The following is a 12025-nucleotide window of genomic DNA, read 5'->3' as shown; positions in this document are numbered from 1 at the left end:
TGTTATGGTAAAAAACAAAAAAAACCCTACTTTTGGTTTCATTGATTTTCTCTATTACACACCTGTTTTCAATTTCATTGATTTCTACATTTACCTTTACTATTTCCTTTCTTTTGCTTGACTTGGGTTTATTTTGCTTTTCTTTTCTAGTATCTTTAGTGTAACTTAGAGGTTTTCTTTTAAGATGTGGAGCAAATCCCAAACAGGCTAAACTTGTAGCAACCCAGGCCCACGCACATCATAATCAAAATGCTGAAAACTAAAGACAAAGAAAGAAACTAAAAAGCAACCAGAGAAAAATCACGCATTACCTTTATGCTCTAGTTGTCATATATTGCATGTATATACTTTGAAAACCTTATCAGTGTTATAATTTTTGCTTCCAATGGTAAAATATATTTTAAAGAACTCAAGAGACGAGTAACCTATCATATTTTCCTGGTTATTTACTGTTCTGTCATTCCTGCTTCCTGATGATGCAGATTTCTCTTTCATTTCCTTTGAAAGTTTTCCTTTGCCATTCCTTTTAGAGCAAGTCTGTGCCCTATGAATTCTTAGTTCATCTGAGAATATCTTTTTTTTTCCTTACAGTGTTATTGAGGTATGATTGATATACAGCACTGAATAAATTATAAATTAATAAATTATAAATTTAGGGTGCACAGCATAATGATTTGACTTAAATGTCATGAAATGATTACTACAATAAGTTTAATGAACCTCTCATCTCAAAGATACAAGATTAAACAAATAGAAGAAAAATGTCTTCTTGTGATGAGAGCTCTCAGAATCTACTCTCTTAACTTTCATATATAACATACAGCCGTGTTAATTCTATTTATCATGTTGTACAGTACATCTCTAGTACTTATCTTTTTTTTTTCAGCTATACATATATATGTATCTCTTCTTTTTCAAATTCTTTTCCCAATTAGGTTGTTACATAATATTGAGAGTTCCCTGTGCTATACAGTAGGTCCTTGTTTGTTATCCATTTTAAATGATAATATCTTTACTTTACCTTCATTCCTAAATATTTTTCTAAACTGTATCTTTAGTATACAGTTCTGCTTTGACAGTTGTTTTCTTTCACTACTTTAAAAATGTTATGCTGCTTCCTCCTGGCCTTATGATTTCTAAGGAGAAATCTGGATTCATTGGAATCATTGTACCCCTGTAGGTAATACATTGTTTTTCTTTGGCTGCTTTCAAGCAGCATTGTCACCTGGGAGTTTTATATAAAGGCAGGTCCTTGGATCCAGTTTCATTTGAAGGGGTGGGACCAAGGCTCTTCCTTTTAATAGGAACCCCAGGTGATCTTTATTTACTTTAAGGTTGGACAGTGCTTGTTGAACAGCCTCACTTAATTTTTTAACATTTATTATTTAACCTACATACAGTAAGATTATTTTTAGTATACAGTGCTGTGAGTTTTGGCAATTGCATCTCACTAAAAATTTGTGCAGGAATGAAGATCTTCCTTGCTTTAACTTTTGACAGCAATGGACATTTATAAAGTAACCACACTACTTGTGATTCAAACAAGATTAGTTGTCTTTGGAATGACTTTGCTACAGTATAAGTGCTGTTTTTGCCTTCTACTTCTAGGTTGAATTCATTAAGAAGCGTCACGAAGTCTGCAGCTAAAACTAATTTCCAAAGCCATTCAGTATTTGGTGATAGTGGTGGAGGGCAGTTTTTCTCACTTAGAAACCCTGAGATTTAAAACATCACAGTAAAACTTTACTGCAGCTCAGCCATTGAGCTGCTGTGTGTTAAGACAAGTCAGGATATTCAGCTTCCGTTTCTGACAAAATTCATCAAACTGTTGATAATTAAGCCCATGAGAGTAAGTGAAGTTCCTTGTTGATGCTACTGCTTCGATAGCACCTGATATATTAAAATATTTTCTGAAAGTACCTGCTGATGAATAATACAACGAGTGACCATAGGCTGCAAACCTACATTTTTGCAAGCTTTATAAATTTGCAGTCAGTTTTAACACATTCCAGAAGATTACCCTTTGGGTAACGCTGAATTAGTATCTTTTCAACTTCTTTGAAAATATTTTCATCTGCAGTTGTCCCACGCAGACTATTCCTAGAGGCTTATTGATTAGTCGCTTTAAACTTGGCAAAGATTTCTTCAATAAGCAGTGACTGAGCAACATCTGTGACATATGTTGAATTACCAAGAGCCAAGTAAAGTTTATCAGAATTATTTCCCTTGTATTGGAATTGGCTATAATGTTGCTTCTATTGTAATCGACTCTTTGAGCAACCATTCTTGCCCAAAGTCTAATAATCTTTGAAAAGTATATTTTCTCTGCACACATTTCTTTGGCTCCTAGAGTCAAACATGATTTAATTAACTTGTCATTGGTAAATTGCTTTATTTGCTTGGGGCAGAAATAGAAGCTGAATATCTGAATATTCAAAACTTACTTTGGTTGTAGCCTCATTTTCATTATTTATTTTTGTGAAGAGTTTCTGTTCCGATGAGACATTTCATTAAAATTTTAAAATTTTTCTGACCATTGCTTTACTGTGAATTGAGCATATTTGTGATGAATGCTTAGTCTGGTAATGTTGACATATGTTGTAGTCTCTTAGCATAGCTATGTTCAGAATAAGCAAAGGCTTTGCCATCTAATTCAATAACAAAATATTTTACTTCCCACGTGCCTTAAAAGTGCAACATTTGAAGTCTCTTTTTCTCGTCTTGTTTGACATGATGAGTATGTGCTAGTAATAAAAAAATTTAAATGTTGTGGTACATCATTACATGCGATACTTAAAAAAAATACATGCAATACTTGAAGTGCTGTTGAGCTTTAGCTGGGTCACTACGATTTGTATTGTGCTTAGCAACAGTATAAAGAAATGAGAGGGGCACATACGGTCTCTGTCGTAACTGCACAGCTCTGCTACTGTAGTTTGAAAGCAGCCATAGGCAGTACATAAACAAATGAGCATGGTAAATATTCCAATAAAACTTTATGGACATTGAAATTTGAATTTCATGTAATTTTTGTGTCATAAAATAATACTCTTTTTTAAAAAAATTTTCCCAACCATTTAAAAAACTCAGTGTTAGTCCATCTCTAAGAATGATAAAAAACATCATTAACTCACAGCCTCTGCAGAAATAAGCAGGGGACCTACATAATGGTCATATTTTGCCAACACCGATTTTTGTCTAGTGTTTTCATGTCTTTAGTTACGGATTTATTGAATTCTGTCTTATGTTTATTTCCTTTTTTCCTGTTTGTTTTAGGTTTAATTTATTTGCCCTTTCTTCCCAAGTTCTTAGCTTAGATAATGGATTTAAGACTCCTCTTCTTTTCTAATATATCTAATACATCATTGAGTACATTTTTAAAATAATATCTGCTTTGGCTGCATCTCATACATTTTGATATGTTGTGTCTTCATTTTCATTCCATTCAAAATATGCTCTACTTTCTGTTGTGACTTTGTCCATTGGTTGCTCGAAGTATGCTGTTTAATTTCTAAATGTTTGGAGATTGTCCAGATATCTTTTTGTTATTCATTTCTTGTTTCATGCTATTGTAGTTAGAGAAAATAGTTAATAGAATTAGTCTTATAAATTAATGTTTGTTTACTGAAAAATGCAATGTTTGAGATAAAAAATTAATTTGATGGGCTTAGTAGTAGACTAAAGATGACAAAGGGAAGAATCAATGAACTCGAAGAAAGATGATTATAAATATTGCAATCTGAACGAAAGGAAGAAAAAAATATTGAAAAAATGAGTGGAACCTTAGAGATTTGTGAGACAATAGTAGAAGTCTAATATTCATGATATTGGAGTCTCAAGAAAAAAGGAGAGGAATATCTGTGTGGAAGTGCTAGCTGAGAACTCCCCAAATTTGGTGAGAGATGTACATTTACATATTTAAGAAGCTCAGTGAATACCAAACATGATAAACTCAAAGAAAATCATTATGAGTACGTCATAATGAAACTTCTGAAAATTAAGATAAAAATTCTTGAGTACACTCAGTGAAAATGACACGTTATATGTGGTAGAACAATGATTCATACATCTGCAGATTTCTCATTGGAAACCATAGAGCCCAGAAAACATTGAAACAGCATATTTGAGGTGCTTAAATGAATCGTCAACTTAGAATTACACATCTAGTGAAAATTTCCTTCAGGAAGGGAGAGGGGAAAGTGTCACACCTATGATAAAAAGGAGTGCTAAAGGAAGTTTTTTAGGTTGAACAGAAATGATACCAAATGGAAACTAGGTACTTCAGAAATGAAGAAAGAGCAATAAAATACTAAGTTTTTTGGTAAATATAAAATATTGTTTTTCTCCTCTTAAAAATGCAACTATTTAGGGACTTCCCTGGTGGTACAGTGGTTAAGAATCCGCCTGCCAGTGTAGGGGACACGTGTTCGATCCCACACTCCGTGGAGCAACTAAGCCCGTGCACCACAGCTACCGAGCCTGTGCTCTAGAGCCTGTAAGCCACAACTGTTGAGGCCACGTGCCACAGCTACTGAAGCTGGTCTACCTAGAGCCCATGTTCTGCAACAAGAGAAGCCACCTCAATAAGGAGCCTATGCAACACAACGAAAAGTAGCCCCTGCTCACCGCAACTAGAGAAAGCCTTCGTACAGCAACAAAGACCCAATGCAGCCAATTAATTAATTAATTTAAAAAATGCAACTGTTTAAAGTAAAAATTATAACTTTCTTGGCTAGAGCATTGTATATAGAGAACACATACAACAGCTAATACCTGAAGGGTGGAATTGGTAAAGTAATAACACCAAGTACACTGTGAAAGATTTGCATACTGCAACCCTGGAGGGAAAAAAAAAAGGTGGTAATAGCCAAAAACTAATAACCCAAAAGGGGGCAGAAAAAGGGTAATAGCAGAAGAAAACAAAGAAGGAAAAACAGGGATAAAATAATAAAATGGTAGACTTAAATCTGATCATATTAAAAATTACATGACATGCTAATGGCCTAAATACATTAATTTTAAAAGATTGTTAAGATTGGATAAAGAACAAGAACTGAGTATATGCTGTCTAAAGGAACCCCACTTAGCTGTAAGGATATAGGTATGTTAAAAGGATTTTTTTTAAAAAGTACCATGCAAATGTAAATCAAAAGAAAGCTGCAGTGACTATATTAATATTAGACAAAATAAATTTCTGAACAAGGACTATTACCAGGGAGGAGTAGGGACACTACACCAAGGGTCAGTACACCAAGTGGACATAACAATCCTAAATGTGTATCCAGAAAACAACAGAGCTTCAAACTACATGAAGAAAAGCTGACAGAACTGAAAGAAGAGATAGAGAAATCCACAATTAAATATGGAGATTTCAACACTCTTTTCTCAGTAATCAATAGAACAAGCAGACTGAAACTCAGTAAGAATACAAAACTGGTTATTCCTACTCAACAATGCCATCAACCAACCTGACCTTACTGACATTTCTGGAACATGCTATCAAAAAAACAACAGAGTGCACGTTACTTTCATAAGCTTCAGTTTTAGCGATTTCTGTTGACCTGTCTTTGAGTTCACTGGACTTTCTGCTCCTTGTTTCTGATCTGTTTCTCCCACTCAGTTGCAGGTTTCTATGTAGTAGGGACTCGGTCAAGTTTTCAGTGTGCTTATTGCCAAGTATAGAGATTAGCAGAAAAGAGTTATTCACTATCTGTTTGGGGTTGGTGTAGTTTTCCAACAGGCAGCAGGAAATAGGAACCTTCAGCTATGTGAGATTGTATTTAAATTTTCTGAAAATTCATGTGGGAGAGTAAACAGTATAACTCTTCCCTGTCCTTTATCTCAGTCAGTTTTGGTGGGATGCTGAAGCCACCAGCTTTATCAGAGTATTCAAAAGGTGATGCATACCTACTGATAATTACTACCTAAAGTAAACATATTTAGAAACAAATCAGGGCTGATGTGTGGCTTCTGTGTATTTCATGTGGACCATGAGGATGATACAAATAATAGCTAACATTTATTAGGTGCTTATTATGAACCTCACTGGCTTTCTAATGCTTTGATGCATTAACTCATCTATTCTTCATAATAACTCTATTTTTATTTCCATTTTACAGATGAAGAAACAGAGGCATCAAGGTTAATTAACTTGAGAAAGTTTACTTTGCCAGTAAGCGACACAATCAAGATTGAAACTTGGTGGCCTGATTCTATAGCCTGGGTCTTGGCCAAAGCACTGCTTTCATTAGACTGGCAAAGTGGATTTTGGGAATTAATAAGGCTGCAGCCAAACCTGTTAAAGGGTATCCTGGAGCAGCTGAGTGTTAAAAGCTAAGGGTTGCGGATGCAGGTGGGCAAAATACTGCCCATGGCTTATTTTTGTAAATCCCTGCTTCCTCCCCAGCTAAGAATGGTTTTTACATTTAAAAGGTTGTGAAAAGAACAGAACGAAAACATTCCACAGAGGTAGTTTGTGGCCACAAAGCCCATGGTTAGCCCTTTTTTGAGTTCTTTTTCTTCCACAGATGACTTTAAAGTTGCTTGGAAATAGTACATGAGATAAATAACAGTAAATAACTGTTGAGAACAGTAAATAACCTTCAGCAAGAACCCAAGAAATTTAACTCCTGGTCTCCAAATCCTCCCAAGGGTCAAGCACTGAGCCAATGCTTTACACAGATATAGTAGCATCACGGGCTTCTTTAATCTTTATTATGCCCATGTGGGAAGAGGGATGTACCATTTGAACCTCCTCCAGCTTCAGGAAGAATATTCACCATCCATAAAACTTTTCAGAAGGGTAGTCTCAAAGTCTAAACAAATGTTATTATCAGGGCAACAAATTATTAAGTGAAAAGCCTTCATCTCTGCCACTCAGATTTCTTGCAACCCCATCTGCACCGACAGTATTATGATGTAGAGTAGTATCCGCTTCTCTGCAGCTACAAGATAATAGAAAACATTGATATAGTTACAACAGTTTTCCACTGCTCACTCACATAATCCTAACAGCAATCTTAAATGTTGGTACTGTTACGATCCCAGTGTTGCAGCTTGCAGAAATGAAGCCTAGAGAGGTTAATTAATTTAACCACGGTTAAAAATATATAGCGAATATATAGCAGTGCCAATATAGAGCAAATAAACGGCAATTTTATAGCAATGCAAGGTTTTAAAAATGAATTGTCCCTAGAGGCCACTTTTAACCAGTACCTCTCCTCTCCCACTTAACTGTCTCTCCTTTCCGACATTTCCCAGGATCAGAATGAGGACCTGGGGATCCTGGAGGTGTGTGAGGATTGCCAGGTATAGCGGTGCAGGCTGTCCCATGCTCGTGGGCATCCTGCCGGGATAGCCTAGTGGCAGCTGGACCCCAGCCCACACCGTGCCTGTGAAGGTGTGTGTGGCTGTGTCTGCCTGGGAGAAGGGACACCTTTTTCTGATTTGCACAGAGATGCATTTCTCCCTCTCTCATGGCTTCTTTCTTGTTACCTTTTGTGCCCCTTCAGGTCTCCACCTTTCCCAAGGAAAAGCAGGAGAAGATGATCAAGTTCCAGGTGAGTTGGATTTTTATTTCTGTCACTTGACAGGTTATTTCATTTCTCGGCAGGTGGACACCTTTTTTCTCTTCTTTGCCAAGGGCGAAGAATGACAACAGACAATACGATTTGTGTGCCATGCTCTGTTCCATTTTTTAAAAATTTCCTTTCTTGGTGTTTATTGTAATTTTATTTCACAACTGATAGTGTAAAAGAGAATAGAAATTTTAAAAATGGGAAAGCCCATACATTATTACCCTGCTTACAAACCAACTGCGCTTTCCATGCTCAGTTTTCATCCTGTATTCATAACTATACTTGGAAAATAGATATGATTTTGAATTGTTTTTTTATTTAAAATTATAGCTTTTAATTTTTGTCATCTAATATTATTTCAATGAACTTTTATACACTCTTCCCCCATTTTTTTAACTATTCATCATTCACAAGCTTTTAAATTCTTGCGGATTCTCACAGTTTTACACAACACTATCAGTTTCTCTACGTGTAATCTTTACTCAAAAAGCAATTCTGTGAGAATTCTAATATTATTTGTCCTTATGTTCTAGAGACTCAAAACTTAAAAAAATTTTTTTCTCTTTCTTAAGTGGTACCTCACATACATTGTAAAAAGAATACTTAAAGGATGGTTTGGTCTAACAATCATACTGAGGCTGAACTCAGGAAAAAATAGCATTAGCTGTTTTCTTTCAAAAAGAGCTAGATTCTTTCTTTCCAGGACATGAAAGCTTTCTCTGTGTGTGTCTGTGTGCCTTTGTGTGTTACACCATTCATGAATTAATTTATTAGAACATTACAGGTACTTAATTTTAAAATTTTGGTCATATTGTAAGACATGCAGGCACTTTCCATCTGTCAGTCTGTTCACTGCTCTGAGATGGACTTCGAATCATCTTCACTGTCAACGTGAAGATAAGAGGTTTGTGTAAGTTCCAGGCCTGTTCAGGTTCCTGCAGTAGGCAAGTATCTAGCCAACACCAAAGCCTTTGCCTTCCGGATTAAGAGTATCAGGCATACCATTTGGGTGGAAAGAGAGGCAAACAAACAAACAAACACATCAAACCAAACCAGAGTTCTCATTCAGAAACCAAGACTTGGAATTGTGATGTTTGGAGCTCCAGCCAGAACAAATGCAGTGTTGAGCAGGTCTTCATATAGAAATTTTAAATTTCCCAATTAGCAAAAAATTAAAAGACAAATAGCAAGGTAGAAAGAAAAATCTTTACAACATACATGGAGGAAAAGGCCTTACTGTCCCCAAATGAATGACTGTTATTACAAAACAAGAAATAGAGATGACCAGCGAACATATGAAGAGAGAATGATCTTCATTACGAATCAACTTTGTGAAAATTTTTTGAGATAACTAGTTTTTACTTCCCAAATTGACTTCTGAGATTATCAAAGTTGTTTTTGTTTTTGTTTTTAAGTATTCATGTCCATTGTTGGCCGGGTATAGAGGTTTGGGGATTTATACTTTCTTGGAAGCAGAATAAGTTAAGAAAACGTGTGGTTTCAAAACTTTAAAGTTTGTTATTCTTCAGCATTACCAGTTCTACTTTTTGTACTTTATCTTAAGGAGATAACCAACAGAGTTCCTGGGACTAAGGTCTATATGAAAAGATTTTTTTCTTGCAACATTGTTAATAATAGATAATCTGAAACTAAATAAATAAGCATGCATTGTTTGAGTCAGTTCACTATATTCTCAGCCATCAATTTCTTGCATTACTATGCAGCCCTGAAGTGGGATGCCAGAGATGATAATAATTGCAATAAAAGTTATCATTTATTGGGTACTTACTGTGTACCAGGCCCTGTTCCTAAGTGCTTTACCTACAGTCGCTCGTTTTATTACCAGTACGCTAAGGTACGGTCATCAGCCTGCAAATGAAGAGAGGATGAGGACCAGGTCCACGGTCCCAGAGTAGAGCATCCTAATGTGAACACAGGCAGTCAGGCTCCAGAGCTGTGCCCATAAATGCTGTGCCCTCTAGATGGGGCACAGAGGAGGAGCTGTGTACTTGAACAGTAAGGGGGACCCATGCCCTGTAAGTTTGGCACATTAAATAAAGTGTAGAAAAGAGGGAAAACAGACTCTATCACACGCTGTTGGAACTAAAGCTTTTCTAGCAGCCTATGCAGTGCAACAGAGTTCCAGGGACTTACCTATAGGAGTACTTACAAAAGGCAGCAATTTATTTATTTGTTTATTTTTTAATATTTTATCTATCTATTTTTTGACTGCATGGGGTTTTAGTTGAGGCATGTAGGATCTTTCGTTGTGGTGTATGGGCGTTTCTCTAGTTTTGGCGTGCAGGCTCCAGGGAGCATGGGATCCGTAGTTTGTGGCTTGCAGGCTCTCTAGTTGAGGCACACAAGCTCAGTAGTTGTGGCACGTGGGCTTAGTTGCCCCATGGCATGTGGGATCTTATTTCCCCGACCAGGGATCGAACCCTCATCCCCTGTTTTGGAAGGCGGATTCTTTCCCACTGGACCACCAGGGAAGTCCCAAGGCAGCAATTTAAAGTGCAAAGATTTCTTTTCCTGCAGCCTTTCTGGTGGATGGCATTGGCAACGTGAAAGGCAAACAGAAAGCAGCTACTGTTTGATTGCATTTGACTCGGTCCCTAGGAATCCAGAACAGCTTCCCATTCTTGACACTTTCTCGGTGCTGCCACTCTTCCATAAACATAGTCTTGTGTGTGTTTGGTGTTGTAGGAGCCAGTGTCCTTCAAGGATGTGGCCGTGGTCTTCACCGAGGAGGAGCTGGGGCTGCTGGACTCTGCTCAGAGGAAGCTGTACCGAGACGTGATGCTAGAGAACTTCCAGAATCTGCTCTCAGTAGGTGAGGACGGGCACCCTGTGAGTCAGTGTCAGCCTCCTGGGGTGTCTTTGTGTGTGCAGTCATTTGAAGCTCTGGGACTCCTAAAATGATTCTCTGAGCTCGGGTACCTACAAGTCCTAATAATCCCTGTGCAAGAGAGACAAGATGTTTCTGATGTTTCTGTCCAGGAGAAAAATCTGTCCTTTGAACTGTAAATGGGCAGCTTGTGGTCCTGTCCCATTGGTTTATCATAAAATCAGTTTAGTAAGTTGCTCCAGCTTTTTTCTTTTTCAGGGTGCCAGTAACTGTAGCTGTTTGTTAACGTGATTTTTTAGAGGTATTTTGTTTTTTGCTTTAACAATGTATTTGTAAATAACTTCAAACTTACAGAAAATTTGCAAAAGTGAAAGTATAGAACAAGAACACCCATCTAGCTTTTACGTAGATTCACCTATAGTAACATTTTACCCCATTTATTTTATCATTTATGTGTGTGTTCTTTCTTTCTCCATAAATACTTATGTGTATATTTGAAAACATATATATATATGTGCATAACTTTTTTCCTGAACCATTTGAGGGTAATTTACATATACCATGGCCCTATTATCTCTAAATTCTTCAATGAATATGCAGAGTTCAGGGATCCCAAGACTACCTTTACTCTGACACCAAGTGAGGGGGTTCCCTGAGCCTCAATAATTTGCTAGGAAGATTCTCAGAACTCAGTAAAAGCTGTTATACTTGCGTCTACACTTTATTACATGGAAGGGATACAGAATGAAATCAGCCAAGAGAGGAGACGCCTGGGGCAGAGTCCAGGGGCGTTTCCAGCACAAACTCCCAGTTGTCCTCTCCCAGTGGCGTCGTGGACAGCAGTCACTCTCCGCGTCAATGACAGGTGACAGTAGATGTGGAATATTGCCAACCAGGGAGGCTCACCCAAACCTTGGTGTGCAGACCTTTAACTGTGGCTGGGTCACGTAGGTGTAGTTGGACACCTGTGTGGCTGACTTTAGTTTCCCCAACCACCCTGGAAGTCAAGCTGATACAAAGACCCCACTGTAAATCACATTGTTAAACTCTCTGGTGTGGCCCAAGGCCTCCCAGTAAATATACTCTTATGACGCAGTACATTGCAAGTGCTTAGAGATCACCTCCCAAGAGCTGAGGGCAAAAGCCAGACCTCTCTTTGGGAAAGGTTAATTCTTCAGTGAACAGTGTATTTTATAGAAATAGGAATATTCTCTTACATGTCCCCAGTGCAGATATAGTACTTTTATCCAGTCTATCATTTATACCCTGATTTTATCAATAGAGTCAATTATATAAGTTAAAGCATGTTTTTCTCTCTCCAGAGAAAGATCCAGCCTAGAGTCTAGTCTAGCTGTCAGTGTTTCTTTAGCCTCTTTTAATTTGGAGCATTTTGACAGCATTTCTTTGCCTTTTATGACTGACATTTTTAAGGAATACTGCTACTCCCTCCCCCCATTTTTAATAGAGCATTCCTAATATTTCCTTCTAATTAGATTCAGATGATCCATTCTGGCTGGAACTCTGCAGCTGGTAGTAGTGTGTCCTTTTGAGGGTGTCACATCTAGAGATACACCATCTGTCCCTCATTAGTGATGCTGAT

General features: G+C 37.3%; 1 protein-coding gene across 4 annotated transcripts in view; it reads left to right on the top strand.

Annotated features, from left to right (window-relative positions):
* ZNF112 (zinc finger protein 112) overlaps nt 1–12025 on the top strand; it is a 28712-nt gene that overhangs the window by 4443 nt on the left and 12244 nt on the right. For 2 of the 4 annotated variants that reach the window (XM_057712013.1, XM_057712010.1), the window contains exons 2-4: nt 7261–7399; nt 7512–7559; nt 10284–10410. In XM_057712013.1, the coding sequence (XP_057567996.1) occupies nt 7545–7559; nt 10284–10410 (142 nt within the window). In that variant the 5' untranslated portion in view covers nt 7261–7399; nt 7512–7544. Of the gene's footprint in view, nt 1–5083; nt 5102–7260; nt 7400–7511; nt 7560–10283; nt 10411–12025 lie in introns of those variants that run through there. The other 2 variants (XM_057712011.1, XM_057712012.1) reach the window with 2 other exon arrangements.

Source organism: Hippopotamus amphibius, chromosome 16 (assembly GCF_030028045.1).
Source record: "Hippopotamus amphibius kiboko isolate mHipAmp2 chromosome 16, mHipAmp2.hap2, whole genome shotgun sequence".
Lineage (NCBI taxonomy): Eukaryota > Metazoa > Chordata > Mammalia > Artiodactyla > Hippopotamidae > Hippopotamus > Hippopotamus amphibius.
This window is presented reverse-complemented; position numbering and strand designations above follow the sequence as displayed.